Below are 27,001 nucleotides of genomic sequence, written 5' to 3'. Positions count from 1 at the left end.
TTGTGTCAAAAGCAAACTGTGCAGCAGGTGGCCAGTACTGTCACAGTCTCATCTGCTTAATTATGCCCCATTAGGGCATCTTGCTTTCTCCCAAGTCCAGTAAAAGAACTGTTGGTTATTTAACTTTTCCTATACTTTTGATTCTTTCTGTGGTAATTCTACCACAAAAAAAAAAAAAAAAAAAAAAAAAAAAAAAAAAACCAACCAACCAAAAAACAACCCACATTGTGTTTTAAAATACTAGTCAGCTCACTAGAAAGTGGATATGAATACTTCTGGGTTTTGGGGTTTTTTTGGAGGTGTACAAAGACTAAAAGAGAAGTGGAGAAGTTTTCAGTGGAAAAGCCAGCACCCTGGCAAGTGTGATAACGGCCAAAAAAATTTTATTTGTAGGAACTGGTAAGAGAATTTGAATTAAACTGTTTGTTTACTTTGGAGACTTTGGTTTGCAGCTGTTTTAAATCTTAGGTGTTATTTTTCTAGGTGTTTCTAATAGGCTGCCATAAAAAACCTACTGTTATCACTCAAGGATATTTTCCAAATAATTCCTTATATCTTCCCTCCCCACCCCCAAACTGGAGGAGGTTTTTTCTCAGAAATAGGAGTATTTACTAGACTGTGGCCTAAAAGGCTGTCTAAATTTCCATTGAAGTGAAATTTTTGGCCCCTCATTTGAAGAATTTCCTGTTTTTTCTGGATTAGGTGTCAGTATTCTGGCAAAAGTTCAAAAGAAGGCCAGTGGAGAAGGAATAAAAACCACCCTGAAACCCAAAAAATCCATTTATCTCTGGTTTTGTGCCATGTGTACAGCTCTTGGGTCTGACTTATTTTTTTTTTTTCCCCCACTTGCTGTTGAGTTTGATGCATTAGCTCTGTTGTTCCCTAGTATTTGGAGAGGCATGTAAATTTGGGCTCTGCAGCATTTTGTTTCTCAGTTTGCTGTGTCACCTGGTGATGTGTTTGTCAGTTTTTCAGTGCTGGTTGGTTGGCTCTAATTAACTCCTGACTAATAAATAACTGGGCTACACTCGATCGGTGCTTCTCAGGTGGTGTCTGTAGGAAGTAATGCTTGACTGTTGCTGAATGAAATCTGGCTTTATACATTCCAGGTTTTTCAAGAATGTAGGGTTTCAAAGGGTCTTTCCTGTTGATAAGGTCCAGTCTCCTGCTATTTGCATGTCATGGACTGACTTGTTCATAAGTGAAGTTCAAGCTCTGCCTTCACATGTGGTCTTTTCTTCCTGCCTCTTCTGATTTAAGGGCTGTTTCAGCTCCTCCTCATCAGTCATCTGATTTTCAGCAGAACGCGTTTGTAACTAGCTCCTAGCAAATGTTCTTCTTTCAGGATGGAACAGCAGGTACTTAAGATGAAAGAATCATTTTGATATTTACCTCAACATGTTACAAGAGATGGTGACTTTCTGTCAGCTTTCACTGCAAGCTCTTTGTGAGAGCTTCTCTTTGCTTTTTTATTTTTTTGAAGATGACTTATGAGAATTTTAGCTCTCTGTGTGAAAGCACAGGGTACCACATGCCTTGTACATCAGCAATAAACCCTCATTACAGGCAGGGCCATCCTGCTTGGTACTCTTTTATTGCATTTGTTTTATTTGTGATAGCACCACAACATCAATTCTGTAGGCAATTAATTTTTATTAAGTCGTCATCTTTTTCAAACAAGTTCTTAATTTGTATAAGACTTCTGCAGTGAATGCCCAATTGAAGGTTTGAGATTTGCTTTCCACTTGTGCTCCTCCAGACTTGTTTTGGCATCATATTCCAGTTCTAGCCTGTGTTATGAAGGTAGGTGATGATACAAGGCTGTGAGTTAGCAGGATTGTTTCTCCTGAGTTATTAAAGAAGAAAATAAATAGGTTTAAAGATGAATCTCTCAATTGGATATTCTTGAAATACAACCTGGATATTCTCTCTTTTGCCTATCCTGTGCTTCTACTTTATTTTCTAGTTTAAATAATTTTCTACTCAGTACAATAGAAAGCTGAGTTATGTAGCCTCTACTTTTGACAGCTCTCTTGTATTTTACCCGATTTACCCTGGGTTTATATGTTCTTCAAAGTATATTTTCAAGTCTTATATCTTAACAAGTCAGGATCATTTCTCCCAAACCCTTCCTGAAAAACTCAGTCTCTCTGCCCCTTTAGAAAAAATATTAGTATTTTGATTCAATCAAAAATATATTTTGATTCCATCAAAACTTATGACTGTCTGTCTATTTATTCTCTGAATCAGTAGATTGCTTTGTTTTGGTGAAGTATCTATTTGTATATTGCCTGTTTTATGTATATACTCATATCTGAAGTAACTATACATTTAGTATTCCCCCTTAAATACTTCAGTGTTTGCCACTCATTTCTGAAAGCAGAGGCAAAAAACATCATTTTGTCCTCTTTTATGTGTTGTTTTCTCTTGCTTTCCACAGAGCTGCAAAATCTTGTGACTTTGTATACTCATGGAATTTTATTTAACTTGACTTTTTTGTTAGTTTGTTGGGGTTTGGGTTTGTTTGTCATTGTTCAGATTAATTGTATTTACAGATCACTTCTATTTTTGCAGCCTGTGCTGACATGAACTATTTATCTCATTTGGCCTGAAGTCCTTTCTTTCAAGTTATTTCCTGTTTGACTGATAGCTTTTGCACCTCCTAAATTGACCCAAGTGGAAGTTAAAGAAATTAAAATTCTACTTGTTGCTCAAAACCCATTTGAGTCCAGTGGGCTTAAATAGAATTCTTTGTTTTACAGAGCTTGTTGTCTTGAAATTATTTTCCCAAAAGTGATCAAAAATTAATATTGAAGTTCAGCTAAAAATAAGGAGGTGTTTGATGTTCTTAATTTTCTTCCAGGAGGTCTTTTCCATCCTTACATATTTGTAATAAGATGAGGTTTCTCTCCTTAGCCAAGTGTGACCCTGAGGTGAACCATGGATAACCAAATCTGGTTTTTTTTGTTTTTGCTCATTAGATTAGAATTTATTATTTACTCTGGCTAAGCTTGCATGTGTTGACATGCCTTGTTGGTTCCCTGAACTTTGAATTTAACAGTAAAATAACCTGCAAATTTTTTCTGTAAGGAATTCCAAAGTGTCACATAGTGGCATAAAGTGGTGTTTCATCACTGATGTGACTTTATTTAAGTTGGCCCCTTTTTTAATGCTTTTATCCTATTTGTAGTATTCCTTAAAGAGTTTTTAAATAGAATTTAACATTGGTAGAGGCAGCTTCTTGATTTGCAGTGGCTGAGTTTGGTGTTGAGTGCCAGCCAGCAGGTGATTAACCTTCATCAGAGGTGTTGGCCTTTCCCTGGGTATGTTCCCTGCCTCTTTCCTTGTGATTTTTGGTAGTGCTGTTGTGCAATTGCTTAGAGAATGTGTTTACTAGATACAGTTGCACAGGTTAGCAGGTAGTATTTTTATGTGATAGAACTTGTCTGAGATGTTACAATAGAAGAACCTATTTAAATTTAAGGCATTAAGCATGCTCCTAAAGCTCATTTCAATTTTTGTGGCTTTACAGCTTCCTGTTCTAATTGTCTCCTGTGGTATGGCTAATCCCCAATTACACAGAATTTGTCCTTTTGACCGATCAGTGTTCATGCAGCCAATATTTTAGCTGAAATAATTAGGTTTAAGTGCAATTCAAGTGGCAATTATAGGTTGTATCTCTTCCAAGTTTATGCTGTACTGCTTAAAGAAGTTAATTTGAAGGGAAAAAAGTGCTTAAAGGAAAAGACCTGACAGTATGTGGCTCTCTCAGATTTGACCCCTTTTCTGAGAGTCTAATTTAACTGTATTGTCTGATACACTCTAATGAAATGACTTGACTACTTGGGCTAATAATAAATAACCCACATACTTGTTAAGTAGTTAATCACTACTTTAAATATGAATAAATTGTGGTGATTTTCGGAAAAACTGTAGTGCAGCCTGCTTTGTTCCTGGCCTCGTGGATGGATTAAAGTTTTCTATAAGCATTGTAAAGTCTTTGGGTGAAAGATGTAACTGGTCATGTAACTTATTCCAGGGAGAATCTGGCAGGAGCTTCACGGATCCTTCAGGCTAGTGGTGGCTGTTATACTATGGACAGCTGAGTTTCACTGGTTATGCCAACTTTTCTCTGCATTTTGCTCACTCCAGCTTTTGTATGGAGGTATTGTGAATTGGATCAGAAAACAGATATGGATTTAAAACCTGCTGAAGTTCTGTGTTTGTTGTTTTGTTTTTTTAAGTTTATTAGATTTTGCTGTTTGAAACTGCAGCTCTCTTTTAGCAGTTGCTTTTTGAATTGGATACTTTAAAGATTGTGGTTTACTGTTTTGGGAGGTGATGGGAGCATTTGGCATAAGGGATTAAAACAGTGGTAAGTTGATTCCATGGGGTTAGTTTTAAGGTTCATGTTCTGAATGCTCTTTCCTTCCAGTGTTCAACTTGTATTTTCCTGCTTTGTAGGAAGAGATAATCATGGGCACCAGTGATATGTAGTGGCTCTTTCTGGAACTACACTGAATTTGAATTGCAGAACTGGAGGAAAAATATGTTTTTCTTCCATCTGTGGTTCAGCTGAATTTAGCCAAATCTGAGTACAACAGGTCACTGCTGAGAGCTCAGGAACTGCTTGTAATTTAATACTAACTGATAATGGTGCTGGCAAATAAATGACCTGCTGTCAAGGAGTCGCTGCTCCAATGAATCTATACTTTTCAAGTTAGTAGTGATACATGGTTTTCTCCATGTAGAAACAGACATAAAACTAATAGTAAACCTCAGACTCATGAAAAGCTGTCATCTGCATGTGGCTTTGCTGGCTTTGGGAATATGTTTGCAGCTATTTAAATCCTGTATTATCTTTGAGTTGCAGAAAGACAATGGGACCACTGGCACGCTGACAGGAAACGTGCTTCTCCAAGCAATTGAAGGGCAGAATCAAGAACTGTCAGCTTTTTCTGAAGCAGTTACAAAGTAAGAAATGGCTGAATATGAATTAAGTTTCAGAAGAGAAAAAAAAAAAAAAAAGCTAAATGATTCATTTGCAGTTAGCTTGACAGGAACAGTCCTATTTTTTTTTTTCTTGATGGGATAGGTTTCAGTATGTATCCTTTTTCCTTTTCTTATCTCAGTTTTTTCCTGGTTTTGTCCTGTTTTGTTTATTTTTTTCAAGAATGCAACAGAATTGTTAAGATCTTCAGTACTAAGATTATTACATTATCATATGTCCTCTTTCTTATTTTTGTCCTGTGAATTTCACTTTTCCTTGTTTTTGTAATATCTTTTTATCCTCAAAGTATTTTTCTTTATCTTGTTTTTTTTAATTACAATTTCTGTTGAAAGAATTTGAAGTCTTTTTTTTCTTGTTAGCTGATACACCTCACAAAATCCTATCACTCAGTGGATTTCCTACCTTTAAATGCTTTTATTTTTGTTGCTTCCACAACTGGAATTCTGTAACATAAAACTTGCCTTTAAACTTGTCTCTGCTTTGATCCCTAAAGATCGAGTGAAGTTTCTTAAAGATTGTCTGGGATTTTTTTCTTACTGCCACAATTTAATGAGAGTTTATTCTTTTGTGTTCTTCTTAGAGAAGACAAACTACTCTTGCCTTTTTTCCTTTTGAGATGAAAATTCAAGAAATCATGGAGAAAATAGAGATCTTTGAATCTCAGTGACAGAATCTATTTTTTTAAAAGCAGGAATGTTTGTGAAATGAAAAGGAAACTCCACAAAAACAATGAAAATTCATATATATGGAAAACTTACTGATGATGATTAGGACAAAGCAACACTTTCTGGTTAAATCTAATTTGTTAAATCTAAATTAACAAATTGCTGGAGGATCTTGCTATTGTCCAGAATCAAGATGATGAAATAAATGATCCTCATAGAGTAGTCCTGTTCTTCATTCCTATAATATTGCTTTAATATTGGCAGGAGTTTAAGGTTAAGTTATTTTATCCATGTTAAATAGCAGAAGATTACAAGAAGCTTTCCAAGTATGGTTTATTCACTTGTAGGTAAACATTCTTTACTGCTTGTGTCCTAAATAAAAGCCTTTACCTCAATTAAGACCTCTTCCTCAACTTCCATAGCTTAGAATAGCTACCTTCTGCATGGTATCCAAGTTCAGATTAGACTTCTAAAATTGAAACATGTGAAGAGGTTTGTTGCTCTTTTTTTTTTTTTTTAAGCTAACTTTTAGAAAATACTGTGGATTACCTTTTTAAGAACTATTTTAGAGCTTAACTTCTGCAGAAGTTGGATATGTCCTGTAAGAATTGACCTATTAAATATTTTAAGCTATGTAGAAAACCTTCCTAATTATACACTTAAGATTTTTTCCTGTCTAACTACTAGTTGTATAATTATTGTGGGCAATGCCCTGTTGAGAGTAGAAAAATTAAATGGTGCTTTGCACATGCCATTTAGGTTGAGAGCCAAAGGTAGTCTTTACTGTTCTGCCTTGTGGTTATTACCATGTTATTTTGCTTTAGTCTTGGACTTCTCCATTGTAATGTTTCATAAACCTTCTCTTCTTCCAGATTGAGGACCAAGTTTCCTTATACTGATCAGCAAACAAACCCGGGTTTTGTGCTGAGTCCAATCATGCTGCAAAGAAATATAAGTGGGGAGAGTGCCAGTATCAAGGTTTCAATAGAAATCGAAGAATTCCAGCAACCAGTAACTTTCACATGTGATGGTACGTTCCTGCTTCTTGAGTTGGAGTTTGCTTGTGAAAGACTGTACACTCAGCCCAGGACAATGCCTGTCATTTTTTGTAATCCTTGGGTCTCAGGGGAAGGAGTTGTTGGTGGGAAATGTGGAAGAGGTAACTGAGGAAAGGACTAGTTCTGGATCAGTGCCTCCATCAGAAAATATTTAGAAGTTGACAAACTGAAATATTGACTGTAAAAAAGGAAAGTCCAGCAAACCTCCTCTGTCCATAGCTGGATAGAATAAAACAGTTTTTCAAGTCTTTTTACTTCAGTTATTGAGGAGATCATGACACCAGGACTGAGATTTTTAAAGTTTAATTTTTCATTTCAACACTCTAACATATTTTAAAACAAATTTTTGTAGGCTATCTAAAAGTTCAGGCAAGTTGCTGCTGGAGAATAGGAATAAACACTAAAACTGTCTATTACTTCCCTTCAATACATGCTTATGAGCACAAACACTAAAATAATACTGTTGAATGTGCCACAGCTGGCTGTCCTGGTTTTGTGGGTAATTTTGTGGAATATTGGTTTGGGGTGGACCTTTGAGGTTTGCCTGGTTGTACTACATAAATTCATATGCTCTGTGCAGTCTTGACTGCACAGTGGTTTTCTTTATAACTGCATGCTGTCAACTTTTGGCAGTTCTGGCTGATAAAATAACTGGTAATAAACTTTTTTGCCTCTGTACTTCTGTCACATGTGAGGGTTATCATTTGGATCTCCGCTTCTAACAGTGTAGATGCTTCACAGCTGGTTGTTCTCAAAAGATCTGGAGTTTTTCTGTTGCTCCCATGAATTTGCTGCTCTATTGGAAAAACAAGCTCTCAGTGCATTGGGGTTTTCTTTCTATATTAATTTGCTGGACCGTACATTTATTCTGTGGTGACTTAATAATCTTTTGTTAAGAAATGAGTTGGATTGTAAATATAGCCTAGAAGGGTTTCTGCACTTAATCCTTAAGACTACACTTTGCTAATATTACAGGCTTAATCCTTTCCTACAGAAGGCTTTGGTAGGGTAACTAAAATGTTAGGGCTCCAGCCCTTTATTTCTAGTATTTTTTGTGATTAGCTTGGAATGTGTTTTGTGTTCTAACCTGACATACTTTCTTCTTTGCACTTTCTATTCCCATTTTGCTGAAACTAATCACAGTTAAACTACTTGTCTTCCATAGCTGGTGAAGGGCAAGTATGTGACTAGTAATGAGGGTATTTAAAGTTAATCTCTACCTTCAATTCCTTCTCATCTTGGTCAAATTGTTACATACCTTGTAAAGCTTTCAGTCTTGCCCAGAAGGAGCTGCAGCCTCTCAGTGCTCTGACAGCTGTTTGTAGAAAGGACTCAGGAGGGAAATGGATGAACTTTAGAGCTTATTTGGATTCATTTTGCATTCATTTATTAGACTTTGCTTGGAAGTTTGCTCTGTCTGAGCAAACATTGTGTGTCAGCGAGAAATTAACGTCTTTGAATAAGATGTAGGCCAGGGAAAAGGTGGTAACATCTTTGCAGTTTTCACAGAGCTGGCAGAGCTTTGGCAGTGCAGCCTGTGGCTACAGCACAGAAACTATCCCTGCATGAAATATCACTGCATCTTTTTTCTTTATCGACTCCCAGGTATATTCTCTGCTGAAGGCAGTACAGCCATTTCACCCAATAATAAGTTAAACAGTCTTATTGACTTAAAGTGTTTCTGCATTCATACTTCCAATCATTCCTTGTTCTTGAATTTCACACAGTAATTCTTTATATGTGCTTGTATGCTTCTGTGCTTGTAATAATTAATCATTTGTTAATGAGGTGAAGCATATGTGTTATCTTGTGGGAAATATTGTAGCATTACCTCTGTGTATCTACCATAGCAGTAATATTTCTTTCTTTTTAAAAAAAAAAAAAAAAGAAAAAATCGGGAAGGTCCCTGGAGTGGGAAAAAAACCCCACTCTGAAGGTACTGACAAAATATAAAATTGCTTTTATATAACAGGTTTTTTACAGAATTTTGAGGCACTTTGACATTATTTGCAAATGATTTGAAGGAGATCATCAGAAACTAGGTAGGGAGGGCTAGGGGGCGTTTTGTATTTAAGCATTTGTTTCATTCAGACTTCTCTGTATTTTTAGTTGGTGACAGCTGGTGGCTGTGGGGGAATGGATTTTGTATTTGACTGGGATTATTTTTTTGCTCTGTAGTTACTGGATGGAAGAGAGACTGTTTTCCAAAAAGCATTTGGAGCCTGATGCAAAAGTACTGGTAGCTAAGAGTTGCATTTTGCAAAGGCTTGGTGATGCTTACTGAGATCTGTACTAAGTAGAAACTTCCCTGGACAAGTGCAAAGGAAAAAGGGGAAAGGACTTTCAGTAGGATTTACCTCAGCTGCAGCTGATATTCAGTTCCTCAAAAGCCAGACAAATAGAGGAGTTCAATCTCCAGCTCTTCAGATAGTGTTTTTTAAACTGAAAGTGCCTCTGGGATCACTTACATAATTGAAGACCTTGCTAAATAGGGCAAATTTATAATAAAATAAAAAAAGAAAAAAGAAGTCTATGCTCAGTCCTGCAGACTGTGTTTGTACTTCTGGTTAAGTGACTAGACTGTATCCTAATTTTTAAAGATTGTTTTGGGCTTTTTATAATGGCAATCAAGTTTCGTGAAATACCTTTCTTTGTGAGAGAAAAGTGAAGATCTCCAACGATGAAATTTACGTGATAATAGAAGCATAAAGGTCTTCTCTACAAGTATAAAAATCATTTTCATTAAATAGCTACAATTTGTGAGTGAACAGTAGTTAATATCGCTTTCTATAGATTTGTATTTAACTTTTAGATATAATTTCTTTAAACAGTGAGTTCCCCTGTTGAGCTTATAATAATGCAGGCACTTTGCTGGGTGCATGATGACTTGAATGAAGTGGACATTGGCAGCTATATCCTGAAGGTCTGTGGCCAAGAAGAAGTTCTACAGAAGTAAGCAAACTCTTTTTCATTAATTCTTAATTTCATGCTTTTTTGTGACACAGTTACTGGAAAGTGTATCTCTAGTGATTAAATGTGTGAAAGAAACCTTAAAAATGCAAGGGAGTTAGTCTTTGCACAAAGATCAGAAATTTTTGGAGTTCTGGGATACAGCAAAGTTGTCATCAGCTCTTTTCTAATGCAGATGCACGTTTCTAGAGCATTTCTTTTGACCACTCTTCAAATCTCAGAAACTGAAAAAAAATAAACTGTTCTCTAATAAACTGGGGGTGTTGTGGTTTGCAGGGTTTTGTTTGTTTCTTGGTTTGATTTTTGGTTTGGTTTTTTTGTTGGAATTTTTTTTCCAAAACCAAATGTTTAAAAAGTCCCATTCTGGATTGGAATATTTGGTTTCAGTGTTAACCACTGTGGTTAAGAGCTTTAGCACAAGTCCAGGTGTCTGCAATAGTGTATAAAAACCTGTGCAGAAGTAAAAATCAGGCCAAGGATGGCGTGGAGGTTGATTCACCATTTCCTTACTTCATGGCAACAGGTTGCCTGGAGTATTTGGTGTGATTTTTGGGCAAGCACTGCTTTGGTTGTGACTGTGCTTGCTTTTGTTTCTCAGCAAGCACTGCATAGGAAGCCACGAGTACATCCAGAGCTGCCGGAAGTGGGACACGGACATCAACCTGCAGCTGCTGACCCACAGCGGGATGTGCAGCGACCTGGCGCGGACAGTGAGTGCTCCTGGTCTGCAGGGGAGGGCTGCCTGTGACCTCCTTGTGTCACTGGCAAATTAGCATGCCTGCCTGCTGTGGGAAATGCTATCCTCTTATCCTGCCAGGAAGTGAAGTACATCACTGAATTTTCACATATGAAAATGAATTTTCATATTTACCCGTAAATATGGGTAATGCCTCTTACTAGAGCCAAGTATTTTATACCTGGAAAAGGTATGCTAGCAGTGGGACTAAACTTGAGGCTTGGAAAAGAACGAACAAATTTCAGAGTTAAATAAAAGCTGGGAACAGTTTTTGAGAAGAGTTTAATTGAATATGTATCAGACCATCAAAGAGGAAGGAAGGAAGGAGTGTCTGGTATCTGCATAGTTGGCCACTTGATGGCTGTTTCTTCCCTCTGTCCCCATGTGTACACATTTCACAGGCTATTAAGTAGTTATTTCTTTTCCCCTTTGAAGAGATCACCTTACATGTTTCCCCTTCAACACCCCAGGTGTTAGTAATTAATTTTCTAAAACCTTATAGAAAGGTGAGAACTGGACTTAGTACCTCATATTTTATTGCAGGAGGATGATGACAAGACACCTGTACATCTAAACAAACACCTCTACAAAGTAGAAAAGCCTTTTAGAGAGCCTATCATAAGGTAATGTTTTGTGGTTATTTTATTAATCAAGTGCTGATCACTGCTGAATTCCTGACCAAGGTGGTGTTCTGTTCTGTTCTTGTACTTCTGTTCAAGAGCTTTTATTTCTTGCAGGTCTTCCATTGAAGAGCTTCTTGAGGTGTATCACAAGCAAGTTAACATAGCCCTTAAGAATGAGGTAAGGTTTATTGCTGAACCAAAAGTAGCATGACCAAAGTCACTGGTAAGGTAGCTGGCAAAAAGACTTGCAGGTTTTCTTGGGGAAACTGAGAATCTGAGCAAGCTTTCAAATGTGAAATTATAATAATGGGTATTGAGGTTTCTGTTCTTCTTTTCTTCCTGGCTTTTCTTGCAAACCTCAGTTATTATGTGATCATCACAAGTAGAAATCTATCTTCCAAGTCCTGGGGTGCAAAATAGCCTCTGCCCCAAACATGCTGGAAGAGGCTCATTCAGTAGAATAGGGAAGAGGTCTGAATTCTGATTATGGCTGTTGTTGCCAGCCATGAAGGATGTATTTACTAACAGATAAAAATCTGCATAATAGAGAGCAGGAACAGTTGTGTACAATGGGAGTTAGAACTGAAGCATGTTTGGAGCATACATATAAGTTTTACACAAATCATAATAATGTCTTATTCTGCATTATTCAATGAATTTAAAGTACGCTGTCAAAAAAATTGTCTGTTTCAGTGTATGACAGGTAGCTTAAAGCGACTTGGATGTTGAATAGGTTAGAGTAATATCCCATCTGCAAAAGCTTATGGATATAACCTGCTTTGCTCATTTCTCAAAGGAGAAGCTGCTTTTAACTGCTGATAGTAGTGTAACTTGGAGTTTTAAATGCTTAAACATTAGATAACTGTGTTTCTTAACCAGTCTTGAAATTAATTACTTAATTGCAATACTTTTCATTTCCACTATATTTGTTTGCCTCTCCAGGAATGCAGGTCTGAACGAGCTGCTGTCTGCTATTTCCATACTCCCTTAATATTATTTAATTCCCTTGGTGGTGATTCACCACCTTCTCAAGGGTAGTTTTGAACACAACCTTTTTGTAAAAGAGTGAGCAGTTACTGCTCCCTACCATGGTGGTACTTTTGTTGCTTTGCTCTTGCAGCTGCTTCAGCTTCTTTGTTTAGGTGTGATTTCACAGGCTGAGCTGAGGAATGCAAAACATCTCAATTCAGATTTGTGTTCTACCCTTTGTTGAGCTTGTAGGAAATTGAGCTTTTTCAGGCTGGTAGATGTAGTTTGTAGGTGATGATGATCAGGTCCAAATAGCAGCAGTTCTGCATTTGAATTTTTTACTTCATAAAGTGAGCTCCTTTACATACTCAGTAGCTGAAGATGGATAATCCAAGTGAAGAATAAATAATTTCTACGTGGGTTTTGATTTCACATAGTTGAACACTTTGAAAGTTATCAATTGTCTTTTTATTGAGATTTGAGAGCCTGTGAGGAAAATAGCAGTAGAAATTTCTCTTTCCATGTCACAAAGAGGCTGTTACCTTCAATTTGTTAGCTTTGGAAGAATGGCTTAAATATTTACAGTGTCTTTTGACTTCTGTGGTTATTTTCTTACCAGAAAAGTTAATTGTTGCCAGGTAACTCTCAACTTAAAAACTTTCTGATTCAAATGGCTTCTTTGCTACCCATTTGTAGGAAGGCCATAAGTATATGTCTGGAAGAGTGCTGGCTGGGAATCAGTTTACATCTTAGTGAGAGAATATTGCAATAATTATTCCTCTTATTTAGTTGCAAGTGCTCAGAAGTTATTGTGAAAGAGATCTATACATTAAACCTTTAAAAAGTAAACTATTATTTTGAAGCAAATATTTTAATTTTCTACATGTGTTCTTTAAAATTGGGTGAAGACTTTCCTTACATTAAAAAAGAAACCCCAGGAAACCTAGGATAATTCAGATTTTACTCGAGTGGCTTTTCTTCTGTTGGAAGAGTAGAAGGAAGAGAATGTTAGGAGCAGCTCAACTTTGCCTTAAGTAGCATACAAAAGTAAATTAAAGGGAAGTAAAAAATATTAGTTCCATCATGGAAGCAGTACTGTAGTGTAAGTAGTAGAAGTGTCAGTGTAATTTAAACCTGTGGGCTGAAATTGGAATACTGCTTCTTTAGCATTGCTTCCTCACACTAATTGAATATTCTTCTTTGAACTGCACTTTCTTTTTAGGCCACGAGGGAAAGTGAGCTTAGTATCTCATTAGAAAATAATTGTTTGCCAACAGTTTAATAGTAAAATGGTTGGGAGCCTCCTAATGTTTCCTGGCACCCCATTCTAGGATCTGTACTGCTGTGTTTTTGGCATTCATAAGGAAGTTCTCAATATTGAGGTTTTTCTTTATTCCAATCATTACACCACAGTTTAATGTAATGGAGATGTGCATCTCATAGTGACGTTTTCTTGGCAATTCATTAAAAAACATTAAAGCAATACTGGGTTTCACAATTGTGATCAGATCAATGTGTTCTCTCATACATTCCTCATTAGAACCAGCATAAAGCAGTAGATCATGTAATTAAGACTGTCAGAAAAATCTGTTCTACATTGGATTGTGTAGAGACTCCTGCAATAACGGAATCAGTGAAGAAGCTCAGGAGGGCTGTTAATCTCCCAAGGATTAAAAATGCTGAGGTAAACTTTCACTCTATAAATTGCATCTTTTAACTGATAAATTTTATTTCACAGTTTATAGTAGCTGGAAATACCAGCAACAGTTCTGTCAGGGCTCTGTTGGGATGTTTTTGTTGGGTTTTATTTGTTTATTTATTTTACTGGACATCTTCAATTTGTTTTGACATCTCTGCTGTTAATGCATTAATCGCTTGCTTTGGGAATATTTTCCTTTTCTAAATAATGACTGTTTAAAAACTGATTTTAAAGTACTGTGTTCTGGTTGTGCAACTAGAAGCTTGTGTCACATGAGATGCCACTAAATCTGACTGAGGGGAACTGACAGGATCTCATGCTGTCTAAAATTAATGCAGTTATGCTTTAAAGGAGGAATTGACATCATGTATTTTCCCAGTAGTGTTTGTGACATCTTAAAAAATAGCATCTTAAAACTCTTAACTGTTCATGCTCTGGGATTCCTGAGCATAAGGACAAACCCAAAATCTCTCAAACAGCCCAGAATTTCATGGTGTAACTGCCTTATAATGAATGGTTTAGTTGAGCAGGACAGTCTCAAGTCATGTTGGCAAAAACAGTCGTTAAGTGGAGAAGTGTGCAAATAAAAAAGCTAAATAATCTTACAATGCTATTTCTGTTGTCCTGCTGCCTTACCAAAGTGGCAACTCACGTGATGCTCTGTTTGCTTTTGGCTTCATCAGTTCAGTGATGTATTTGTAATCCTGAGCAGAAGACAGATAAATATAGTTGTCACAAGAACTGAAATTCTTACAGGGGAGTGCAGAAGACATTAAGACAACATAGTGAAATACAGCATATAAATATTTTTCAATGTTTGTTTTTGGTATGAGAAAGCTGTAGAAATGATTAGATTACAGTGTATAAATAGCTCCCAAAAATAACATTGCTCCAGTAGAATTTGATAAAGGTGGAATTTTGTTAATAAAAACCTATGATTATTTTATGGTGAACAGTGGCTTACACAGTAAGGTGTATGAAGACATGTAGGACTGCTTTCAGAAACAAAAATGCTATAAGTATTGAGGACTGTTGAATTGTAATTTTTTGTAAGATATTGTTTTATTTTTTTTTTCAAAATAATTGTTTGTGGTTGGACAATTTGACCATGTTTTTGTATTCAGACTTTAAGTTGAAGATGCTCAATTAGTACACTAGAAGTGTGAGGAGAGCTTTCATCTTCTGCAGCACTTGTGACAAACTTTGTAAGAAGTTAGGAATTCACTGGGGTTTGATTTTCAAGCACAAGCTTAGTTTTCATTAAAAATTTTTCTTTTATCAGGACTTGAATTGTGCATGAAACCCTTCCTGATTAGAAGGGAGTGAATTCCCATGATTTGTTAGTCGCCTCTTGGTTTCAACAGTGTCTTTGTTGAGACTAGACATTGTTGTGATGTTGCATCGTGTTGAGACTTCCATTTTAGCAGACCAAGATGCAAAGACAATACAAAGTAATAATCCTTACTCTTCATTTTCTCAGTTGTTTAATATTTTTTTTATTCAGCAAATTTATAACTCTGCCAGCAAAAGGTACCTTACCAAATGCCACAAACAAAACAAAAAAAGCTGTTTAAAGCTGTTCAGATTTAAATTACTAGTCAATAAGCTAATGACCTCTGCTTTCATCCATAACAGCCCTGAGCAAGTTTTATCTCTGCCTAGAGAAGTTAGATTATCCTGGGCAATATTCCAATGTACTGTGTCTTTCTGGACTTCATATAAAGAATGTCAAAGCAGTTGACATAACAAAAAATGAGCTTTTGAACTTGGTGAATATTTGCCGCATCATATGGAAATCGTGATGCTGTTAGTTAACTCTTGAGGAACGTTGTGTGAAAAGATGTGTTACACAAACTTAAATACGAGCCTAATTCAGATAGTTCATCATTTCTGTATATGATACTTAATAGCCATGGAAAACTAATATGGATTTTCAGTATTGAAATTTCTTCTGATTTTATTGTGTAGGTATCCTTAAAATGTGGTGATGACAATAGCAAGAGCCCCTCTGGTGAGTAAAGTTCTTCAATTTTTATTTGAAAACTGTTTTGAGGTGGCTAATTTAGGAAGAAATGCATTCAAAATCAATTATCATTTAGGTTCACTGCAGCCTGAACACCCTCTGAAAGTGAGTATGGACCAGTTAACAAAAGCAGTCGAGGCCCTTCTGCAGCTCCACACAAATTCCTGTAGCAGTTCAGCAGCAATTTCTCCAGAAGAGAGTAAGAGTACCAAGGAAGCTTGGACTGCCACAGAACATCTCCAGTTCACAATATTTGCTGCTCATGGAATTTCTTCTGGTTGGGTGTCAAAGTAAGTGACTTATTGTAAAATTCCTCTATATATATATATATTTAAATACTTTTATGGGTTTTTTATGTTTAACTTTTTTTCCTTACCCAGCTATGAAAAATACTACTTGATTTGTTCTCTGACTCATAATGGAAAAGATCTCTTCAAACCTGTTCAGTCCAAGAAGGTTGGCACATACAAGAACTTCTTCTACTTGATTAAATGGGATGAACTGTAAGTGACTTTAGTTTGTTAAAACTCAATAAAATGTTTTGTTTTAGCTAGCTACTGAATGCTGTCATTCAACTGTTGGTTCTGGTTCCATTTCAAGCATCCAAAGAACAATTTCTGATCAAATCAGAAATACTTTTCCAAATGGTATTTCAGTACTCATTTTAAAGGGGAAATGGAAATGAAATGGACAAGTGCCCTGTGCTAATGTGTTTGTAGCATACAGTTAGAGGGAGTTGGGAAGGTCATGACATTCCTTGCAATTGGAATGGTTTGTGCTGCTGTAAGAGGGATAAAAGAATATAGCTTGCTTGTAGGTACTGCTCAATTTATGTAAATGGAGAGGAAAAGCAATGTCTCAGTTTTGCTAACATGAATGGTGAATCAGCTTTTATTCCAAATACAGGGGGTAGAAAGGAAGAAGGGAGGGCATACAGAGAAAAGATAGGGACATAATGGCAGGTGGTGTCTGCTGACTGAAGGGGGGACATTTTTCATTATCTGTGCACAGCTTAATCTCTGCCACTTGAGTTGTCAGGCAGCCTGTCTTAGCTGAGGCATCATGTGACTCCATGGTGCCCCATATCTATTCTCCTGACTGTTTTTAAAGGTCAGAGATAAACCCTAAGGAATACCCTGAAAGTTTGTGTGAAAAAATTATTTCAGACCAGCAATGAGAGTTTTTAGAACACCTGCCTTCAGAGAGTACTCCAACTACCTTTTTTTCTGGTGATACGTGGGGTTAATTGTCAGATCTTTTGCTGGCAAGTACTGGTGTGTTACAGTGAAAGGTCTGCTAGATTGCTTAAAAGCTGCTGACAACAGTGTAGTGCTTTATAGTGCAATTGTCAGGTTTTACAGAGAAATCAAACTAAAAGAACATTTTTAGGCAGTAAAAACTGTAAACAAAAGTGGAAGCTTGAATAGCTCAGTGAGGTGTGTATACTCCTCAGCTGCTTGCTTTATAGAATTCTGTTATGTAGAATTTAACTTCTGGTATTCTTAGTAGATTCTTTCATTTGGATAGGAAACTATTGTCAGCTGACCCTTTCAATCTGAAAAATTAGGAGGTGGCTAACATGGAATTCTGTGGGCCCTTCCTAGTGAGTGGAGTGGGAAAACTGGTTATGCTGGACAGTCAATTCTGTGCAAGGAATGTGATTTAATAGACAGAGATTAAAAGGGTTGTTCCAATCTGACTGTAGTACAGAAGTGTAATTTAGCAGGTTTTACAAACCATTGGTGTGGGAGATGAAGTGGAGTGAAATATGATTGCATGGATTTTTAACACTTGTTCTTCAATGTTAATTGACTTTTTGAAAGCAAGAAGCATAAATGGATTATATGGATAAACCTGTAACTTACTAACTGCTGCCTTTTTTCTAATTGACTTATTTTTAATACTTCTATTTTATAGAATAATTTTCCCCATCCAGATTTCACAGTTGCCTTTGGAATCAGTCTTACGTCTGACTTTATTTGGAATCCTAAATCAAAGTAGTGGGAGTTCCCCTGACTCAAATAAGCAGAGAAAGGGCCCAGAAAATTTGGGTCAGGTTTCTCTACCTCTATTTGATTTTAGGCGGTAAGTATCCAAAACATGGGTAAGATTATCCATAGGATTTGCTCTGTGTAGAGCTTCCTCCACACCCATAACTATAGAAATTGCCTCTCTGATATTGAATATAGTAGGCCATGATAAAGATAAGAATTGTAAGCTATACTGATACAGAAAAAATACATTGCATTAAATAGAGGACAAAACATGGTCTTGTGTTGTAGAATTTCCATCTAACTGGCTGAAAAAACTTCACTGCTGGAGGAAGTTGGATATTGTTTGAATGATTATACCCCAGAATATTCTAAAATAATTCATTTTGATTTAGAGCTGGATTTATTTTAAACAATTAAAATAAAGGGCTAATTAGCCAGTGTGTTAAACTTGTGGCATATTTCTGGTTTCAACTGGCTTTCCTTCAAATACAACTGCTGGATGCTGTTACATGTTTTTCACTACGAATGAGAAGCCTGCTGTAACTTTCCTAAGCTGAATGTTTCTGGAGTGGTTCAAGTTGCTTTGTTATTCCAAGTTTGACTACAAAGCTCATTCCAAAACACTTATCACTCGGGCAGCTACCCAGTGAGACATGAACCAGTAGGCTGGAACCTCTGGTGCCCAAATTAGACATCATGGTGCAGAAATGATCTGCATTTATGCTTAAGGTTTCCTATTTATGTGTGCTGCTGACTTCTAGGTCTTCCTGGGAGTTTAAATTGTCAAGCAAGGCTGCAGAAAGGCAGCCAGATCTTTCCTGGACAGTTACTGCTGTGTGTTGCTTGTGTCTGTTTCGTGTGCTTTGCATCCTCTGGTTCTGGGTTTGACTTCACTTGCTCTGCTTTCTCTTCTGTCTGGTGATGGTTCCAACAGCTTGAGAGTGTCACAGAGTTTAGGATTTCCTGCATTGCAAAGATGGCCTGCAGCTGCTTTCAATCTCCACCAAAGCTTGGATTTCTTTTCATAAACGATGCTTATTTCAACCTTCTGTTCAAATGCTGCATTTCAGTCTCCTATCTAAATACCACATTTCACTTCACAGTATTTGAAAACACAGCTTTTTACTTGAATTGCAAATTTATCTTGTCTTCATGGTGTTCTCACAGGAGTCAGTTTGGGGAGAAAACTGTATTTTCTGTTTATGCAGAGCACTACAATGGTGTGTGTTGTGCCAGAGCTTGCTGAGTGGTCTGTATGTAAGAGCTGTAGAGATGCTTAGTGGGTACTTGCAGTCCACACAAATTAAATCCAGACCTGGCTAGTTAAAACTGATAGCCAAATACTCCAGTTACAGTTGAAAATAGCATCAATGGCAGGCAGGATCTACAGCTTGAAAATAACTGAAATATGGGGAAAACAAAACTGGTCATGTATGTGTTTGAATCCATGGCCAAGTTAAAATCCCTTCTGCTGAAGTGCATGTGGAGTGGCTTAAGTCATCATTACTTGTGGATGAGACAGAAGGCTGTGGCAACTGTGTTAAATTGAAGAATTATTAAAATGAATAAGCTGTTCAGTTGTGCTTTAGTGGCACAATTTGGTAATCTTTATTGGCATGACAAGCTCCTATTTATATTTACATATAACAACCTGTTCTTTATTTGAAATACTTACAAACCCTAAAATGTCTTGCAAAATGTACTTAAGGCTTGGCCTTCAAGCAGTCTTTTGGGCAACTTTTTCATTTTAAAAGACTTATAGAAGTTTTCTGTACCTAATATTCAACACTTATTTGATTTATGAAGTCTCTTCATTTGTGCCCTACTAGACCTGGAAATGGTATTAATGTTGGGAATACCCTGGCAAATGCAAACATCATTTGATATGCCCTTGCAGAATCTGGTAATGTGAGAAGTCCAAGCAAATGGTGAAGCCTGTAAGATTCATATGCCTGGGCCTTTTTTCTAGAAGCTAAGAAGAGTGTGTGTGTGTGTGTGTGTGTGTGTTCAGTTTTTTCTCAGAGGCAAAAGTATTCCTTTTCTGACTTTAAAGAACAGGGAACACTTAATTTATCTGTGTCAACTAAATCTACACTGGACTTTTTCCTTTGCCTTTTTCACCTAAAAGTTGTGTGCATCCCTTTAAAGCACTTAAAGTACAGATGACAGCCAGTGAAAATCAGTAAATTTAAAAAAAATGAACTAATATTTTGGTGAAGTAAACAGACTGTGAATAACCTGTACATGTTCTTTTCTCAGATTGTTAACTAGTGGGACAAAGCTGTTGCAGCTGTGGACCTCATCACATCCACATCATGTGTCAGGGATGACCACTAAGAAAGGAAATATGGAAAGAATAGTATTGCAGGTTATACATAATTCTGTTTTACTCTATGCTTTGTTTGAATATTGTAATTTGTAAGTCTTATTAGATGAATGTTTTGGGGAGAGGGAAAGTTCTGCTCAGTAATACTTGAAAGTCGGTATAGAATAGTGATTACTAAACTGTAAGGGCAAAGAATGGGAAGCTCCTGGAAGTCTCTAGAAATCTGTTATTCAATAAACTATCTGGAAGTAAGAGAAATCAGAAGTGTTTTGGCATGACATGCTGTTGGTACTGGGAGAGAATGTTTTTGAAAGCAGTTCATAGAAATGTGTGCTGAGATGGGAGTGGTCTGGACACCAGCAGTAGCAATTCCAGCTCCTTTACAGAACATAAGCACCTCTCTTTCTCAATTCAGAGCTCAATTTTCCATCCAAAGAGAAGGTGCCTTACTAGCCATGGCTCAGCAGTCCCAAAACATGGCCTGAGTGGGTGGCTGGGTGGAAACCACTGGTGTGGGTTTGAACAGCTCTGTGATTATCTCTGCTCTAAGAATTCTCACTCCTCTTCTGAGGAGTGCTCCAGCCACTGCATTGTGCAATAACACAGCTGTACATTTGGGAGCTGTAGTCATGTAGAAGAATTGAGATGGAAAAAAATACTCAGCAAACAGTATCTGGGGGCTGTTTCACTTGTAGAACTAAAGAGTTCAGACACCCAGACATCTGAGACTGCTGGAAGGGTGAGCTTTCTTTACTTAAGGACTTGCATAATCTTTTTTTTTTTTCCTTTGTTTTTCAGATTGACTTCCCATCCCATGCTTTTGATATTGAGTATAAAATTCCTCAAGCTGCAAAGACTACTGTGCATCATTCTGTAGAAACATTAGAAAAACCCTTGAGAGAACGTCTCCTTGCCATTCTCTCCAAGGATAGCACCATTGGGTGTGTCCATCTCTTCCAGCTGGGCTCTTTTTGCACATGACAATTTGTAGCTAAGATATGGAATGCTTATATATTCTTAAGTTTCTGTAATTTTTTTTTTAATATATTTTGAAGACCTGTAGAGACTTAAACAAGACATTTAATTAATATGTGAAATCACGGTACTGACTTAATGAATTTCCTTCTGTTTTGCTTGGCTGGTGCTATTTGTTTTTGCTACAAGACTTCTGCCCCTTTGCCTGCCTGTTATAGTCACCTGTTCCTGCTTGGCAGTTTCTCAGTTCCAGGGAGTTCCAGCAGTGGCTGTTCGTGTGCCATGGGAGCTTTTCTGGCAGCCTTTCCTACTCATCTGCACCAAACAAACATTAATGTTTTTGGTTTATTTCAGATTATACTAAAACCTAATTTTGTCCTGCCCAAATTATAAATGTGAACAAATGTTTCCTTAATGTTTGAGGCTTTATTTGGCTTTTTGTTTTGACTTTTGTGGAGGAAAGAGTCCTTTCAATGTCATTCCATTCTGTATGTTAAATTATCTGTCTGAATACAACAATCAGTGGCATTGGGGTTATTCAGGTGATGGTTTATCATGTGCATTATAAACTGAAATGCTCTTGTCTGCAGGCTGTCAAAAGAAGATAAAGAATTTTTGTGGGAGAAGAGACATTATTGTCATAGCCATCCTAATAGCCTACCAAAAATACTGGTTAGTGCCCCTCACTGGGACTGGGCAAGTCTTCCAGAAATATATTCTTTACTTCAGAGGTGGCCTCCTTTATCACCCTTAGCTGCACTGGAACTGCTTGATTCAAAGTAAGAAAACTGTAAATAAACTCTCTTGTGTTTCATTCAGCATGAAATGACTCTTCTTTGGTAGAAGATCCTGGAATGGTATTCTGTAGGAAAATACTGCTGAATTTCTTGCAGAAAAAGTTAAATGTTTTTAAAATTTTAAAGAACCCCATGCTTACTTTATTGATGTAGGCTTAACCAAGTCATGTAGTGAAAGCACAGCAGCTGTGGTGAAGGTTCTGAAGTTTAACATGCAACGAGACAGGAGTTTATACAGCCAGAGTTTTCAGAGGTTTTGAGTGTGCTTGTCCTGAACATGCACATGCGGTTGCATCTTATGTGATGAAGGGCCTTGTAAGTCCCTTATTGGCTTTTAAAGACTTTATAGGATTGCTTTTCTATCTAGCTGATCTCAAAAAAAGAATAAGAAAAAAAGTCCTACATAAACAGAGAAAACTTGATGTGGATTTGTGGTGACTTCTAGGTTTGCTGATCAGGAAGTACGAAATACAGCTGTGAACTGGATAGAGACATTGAGTGATGATGAGTTAACAGATTTCCTCCCTCAGTTTGTGCAGGTAAGACTTTCTGCCTACACAGAAGTTTAAATTTTTCTGGCTCTTGAAAACCCAAAGGAATTGCTTCTGACCAGTAGCAGAAATGCAGTTGTGTGCCTCTAACTGTAATGCATAGCAGGGGAAACAATTTGAATAAATAATCTCTTTGTGACTGTCCAAAGTATTTATGGTAACCGTGTGTGCATTAGTCACAAAATATGTCTTCATCAAGAATTAAATGCAGACCTGATTTATGTAATTTCCATTGTATTTAGGCATTGAAGTATGAAACCTACCTTGACAGTGCTCTTGTGAAATTTCTTTTGGCTCGGGCACTGGGAAGCATTCGGGTTGCGCACTACCTGTACTGGTAAGGGGCTCTTTGTTCATTGCTCATTGATGTGTGTGCCACAAGATTAATATTTCCAGATAGAAAATCCTTCTTAACATCATCATTCAATAACATAACAATGACTGTTAGGAATGGTGATTATACAGAATGTAGATCCTGGTTGTTGGTTTGTTGTTTTTAATGAAAGATAGTGCCTCTACAAAGCACAAACTTCTTGTCTTTTCTATCCTGTATATCAGTAACTTCAGACATACATAGCACTGATTCACTAAACTATTTTAATGTCTTAATATTGCATTGTTTGCTGTATTTTCCATAGGAAAATTTAACTTATATCCTTTATTTCAGGCTTCTTAAGGATACACTGTATGATACAAAGTTTGGTGTAAGGTATGAGCAAATTCTTGGAGCTTTTCTTTCAATCTGTGGAAAAAGGCTGAGGGAAGAGCTGGAGAAGCAGACCAGACTAGTGCAGCTCTTTGGAATGGTAGCAGAAAGAGTAAAGCAGACAAGTGGATCTGCTCGGCAGGTGTGTATATGTCTTTAATTCAAAACTAATCCACTTAATTGTCTTTTTAGTCTAAATTCAAAATTTTATGTAAATATATAGGGAGTTTTATGAACCTGTTGCTCTGCAAAGTTTAATGAAGTTGATGCTTTTGTCAAGTTTGTCACCTCCAAAATATAGTGGTGAGGTGATAGGGCAAGAAAATATAGGATGGTTTCTGTGTATGATCAACTGGAAATGAATTTAAACTTATTACTGCTGAAGAATGATCTCATCATGCAAAAGAATGGGATATCTGTTTTTGTGCTGATAATAGAACTTAGAGTTTGATGGAGTGGGGTGCTGTCATCTGAGTCAGTCAAAAAAACCCCCACAAACATGTATGATGAGTGTTACATTGCCAGGATGAGGTATTTGTCATAGCTAAACCAGGAGCTGTAGTTTCTAGCATTCCTCTGATATTGAGGAGTTCAAATGGTGCCTTCAGGGTAACTTTGTCCAGAAGTTTTCTGTAGATGATTCAATGAGGAAAATGTCAGCTGAATTTTCTTTTTGTCTGCAGGTTGCCTTGCAAAATGGCATGGAGCGTGTGCAGTTATTTTTCTTGAAGAACAAATGCCGCTTGCCTCTCAACCCCAGTCTTGTGGCAAAAGAGTTAAATATTAAGGTACTGCATATTCAGGGTTTCAAAACCCTTTTGTGAAAATTACATCTAGGTAAACTTTTACAAATGATAAAAAAAAAACCACTTAAAGTGCTTGAAAGCTCTTTGTGCTGTGGAGATGGGGTTTGATCAAAAATGCTGATTGAATAAGGCAGCAAAATTCAGTGAGCAAAAAAAAAATGTGTACAAATACAGTGTAAAACCAACAAGGGCACTTGTGTTAAAAAATATAGACATATATCTGTAGTAACTTGCTACATCTTCAGACCCAGTCTCATGAGACCAGCAATCCTGAGAGTACATGAAAATATCCAGTGTGCATTAGCAATCAAAAGAGGAGATTGACCAAGAATATAAAGTTCAAGCAGTGATTAAATACTGTGGAACACATGAAACTACCTGATACTGATTGTGTCCAGATATGCTGGGGAGGGAGGCAGTAGCTTTATTATTTTTTTAAAGTAGCAGCTTTATTGTGAAGATCCAGCTGGTAATAATGTAGGAGAAGCAGGTAAGTTATTTTTCCAGAACACTGCAAGGTTTGACAATATCTGCTCAACCACAGTCTTGATTATATCATCATGCATGACTGAAAACCTAAAGGTTTGTTAACGCTTGAACTAACCCTGTGTTTGAGAGACAGCTCATCTCACTCTCCTTCTCTACTGTAACTATTAAATCATGAGTAGGGACTTGAAGGCAGATAAATGAGAAGATACTGTGAAACACACAAATACACATTTTTAATACATCTTCTAGATTTCAAAAAAAAACTGCTCATAAAATATTTATTCATGTTTTATTCACTCTTCCCTTCAGAATGTTTGAAACATCACTGTGCAGCACTGTTGGCATTTGTACAAGAATTCAACAAATAACAGCCAAAGGGCTCGTTATTCAAAGGAAGCACGTATTCACCACAATTGAAATGTTAGAAGTCTGAATAGACACATTGTGTGTCAAACCTGCTTGTTGTCAGAGTGTCTTGTTTTCTGGGCTAGCAGGAATAGTCCTTTCTGACCGTTGACATTAAATCTGCTTGCAGGCCTGTTCTTTCTTCAGCTCCAACGCAGTACCACTGAAAGTTGCACTGATAAATGCAGACCCGCTGGGAGAAGAAATTAATGTGATGTTTAAGGTAGGCCTTACATGTGTGTTGGAAAAAGATGTTGAATGATAATCACTATTTCATTGGTATCAATTAATTTTAGCATAGACCAATAAGCTTACTTATGCCATGAGTTTGCTCCTGTGTATCTAGAAGCAATGAGTGAACAGTCCATAAAACATAAAAATTTACCACACGTGAAAGTTTAATTTTAGTCTGTTCCTCATTAAAGTTTACTGTGTCACTGGTGAACTTTTATTTTCCATTTAAGGTTGGAGAAGATCTGAGACAAGATATGTTGGCTTTACAAATGATTAAGATCATGGATAAGATCTGGCTGCAAGAGGGACTGGATCTAAGGATGGTTATCTTCAAGTGTCTCTCAACTGGAAAAGACCGAGGTGCTAAACCAGATGCTGCCTTTAATCTTTGCTCCCATCCTTCAATTTCTTGTCACACTGGTAGTGAAAAGCCTCTGGGTAGAAGGTGCCAAGGAACAGTTCCACTGCAATGAACTTCAGTACTCAAGAGTATAATAAGTTAGATTGTTCTGAATTTCCTGATGGCTGAGTGGCATCCAGATGTGTTTCTTCTCTTGAGTCTTCTGTTGTCAATGAACAGTGGGACAAACAAATACAGTGATAAAAAATCAAGGTTGCTCTTCATGCTCTTACTGCAACACAAGAAAATAATGTTGCTGCAGCAATCCTTATTCTGAAAGTTTGATTATGGTGAAAGTATTCCAATGCAAACCAAAATGCTAAAGTATTTGGAATCTGCTGCAGTTGAGTCAGGGAGTATCATTCTGGTACTGAAACATGCAAAAAGAAGAAAAATTTGAATCAGCCCATGACATGCACACACACTCTCCCCCAGCATTTGTGTCATATTCTGGTGAAAGTTCCTTGGCAATATGAGGCTGTCTCTGGGATTTGAAAGTAGGTCACAGAACTCTGAGTGCAAATACTGTGCCCTGCACCTTGAACATGCTTTTTGCTAGTTTTAGCTAATTCTCTACAGCTAGCCAATAGAAACCAAAGATATTTAAGAGGATAAATACTAACTTAAATATTTCTTTAGCTGGATGAACAGCATGACCAAAACTCCTTAATACATGGAAAAGATGGAAATTTAGCTTGGCAAAACTAAGCAAAAATCTTCTATTTATATAAGACTTGCTTTTTAGAGAAACAGATGGCTTTTCCTCCTACTCTGAATGATGACTTGATTTATGTGCTTTTTTTTTTCTTGCTGCTAATATTAGTGTCCTTAAAGTATGCAAAAGATTGAAGGGGAAAAGTCAAATGGATGTAAATTACAGATGTACCTTTAGTAGCTCTTGCCAAAATAGAAGTAAAATTCTGTTAATCAACTAAATGTTTTCCTTTTATGATTTAGCTGTACAAATATTTTTAGTAAATTATTTCTCCAAAGTAAGGCCACATATGAAGACCACTGTCTGGTCTGTTTCAACACTTGACAGCAGATAAAGTTACTAGATTAATTCACTGTCAGTGTGTGGGAATTGCCAGCATCACAGTATTTTGCCCAATTTAGAGTAAAAGTTTGTGGTAGAAGCTAATGATTAAAAGTGTAACTTAAGTGTGCATTCTAGCAACTGTAACTAGTTGTAGTAAAGTAAGCTAAGTTGGATTGCTACGTGTTTCATGGTTTACTTTGTAACACGTGGAAATGCTTGGGGGGACTAATAGAATTTTTTTTACACATGACCAGGTTTTCAAGGAGGTTGTCTGAGACTGTAAGGTTGATCATTGTTAGGAAGGTTTCTACCAAATATTAAAAATGCAGCATCACTTAAGGAGATGGCTAAATACACTTTATTTTATTCTATATCAAGGCATGGTAGAGCTTGTTCCTGCTTCAGATACACTGAGGAAAATTCAAGTGGAATATGGAGTGACAGGTTCTTTTAAGGACAAGCCTCTGGCTGAGTGGTTGCGGAAGTATAATCCTACAGAGGAGGAGTATGAAAAGGTAACTTTTC

The 27,001-nt window shown here is 36.9% G+C and overlaps 1 protein-coding gene across 4 annotated transcripts in view; it reads left to right on the top strand.

Annotated features, from left to right (window-relative positions):
* Positions 1-27,001, top strand: part of PIK3C2A (phosphatidylinositol-4-phosphate 3-kinase catalytic subunit type 2 alpha) — a 49,926-nt gene that overhangs the window by 12,759 nt on the left and 10,166 nt on the right. For 2 of the 4 annotated variants that reach the window (XM_041481238.1, XM_041481239.1), the window contains 21 exons: positions 4,868-4,974; positions 6,549-6,706; positions 9,566-9,686; positions 10,303-10,414; positions 10,984-11,063; positions 11,178-11,241; positions 13,573-13,716; positions 15,700-15,742; positions 15,831-16,044; positions 16,135-16,257; positions 17,672-17,839; positions 20,008-20,116; positions 20,873-21,015; positions 21,640-21,828; positions 22,292-22,385; positions 22,640-22,734; positions 23,065-23,245; positions 23,787-23,891; positions 24,934-25,026; positions 25,268-25,397; positions 26,855-26,991. In XM_041481238.1, the coding sequence (XP_041337172.1) occupies positions 4,868-4,974; positions 6,549-6,706; positions 9,566-9,686; positions 10,303-10,414; positions 10,984-11,063; positions 11,178-11,241; positions 13,573-13,716; positions 15,700-15,742; positions 15,831-16,044; positions 16,135-16,257; positions 17,672-17,839; positions 20,008-20,116; positions 20,873-21,015; positions 21,640-21,828; positions 22,292-22,385; positions 22,640-22,734; positions 23,065-23,245; positions 23,787-23,891; positions 24,934-25,026; positions 25,268-25,397; positions 26,855-26,991 (2,610 nt within the window). The remainder of the gene's footprint in view (positions 1-4,867; positions 4,975-6,548; positions 6,707-9,565; positions 9,687-10,302; positions 10,415-10,983; positions 11,064-11,177; positions 11,242-13,572; positions 13,717-15,699; positions 15,743-15,830; positions 16,045-16,134; positions 16,258-17,671; positions 17,840-20,007; positions 20,117-20,872; positions 21,016-21,639; positions 21,829-22,291; positions 22,386-22,639; positions 22,735-23,064; positions 23,246-23,786; positions 23,892-24,933; positions 25,027-25,267; positions 25,398-26,854; positions 26,992-27,001) is intronic. The other 2 variants (XM_041481241.1, XM_041481242.1) reach the window with 2 other exon arrangements.

This window comes from Pyrgilauda ruficollis, unplaced genomic scaffold (genome assembly GCF_017590135.1).
Source record: "Pyrgilauda ruficollis isolate IOZ18807 unplaced genomic scaffold, ASM1759013v1 scaffold55, whole genome shotgun sequence".
NCBI classification, from domain to species: domain Eukaryota; kingdom Metazoa; phylum Chordata; class Aves; order Passeriformes; family Passeridae; genus Pyrgilauda; species Pyrgilauda ruficollis.
Note: the sequence above shows the minus strand (reverse complement) of the source record. Positions and strands in the feature narration are given on the sequence as shown.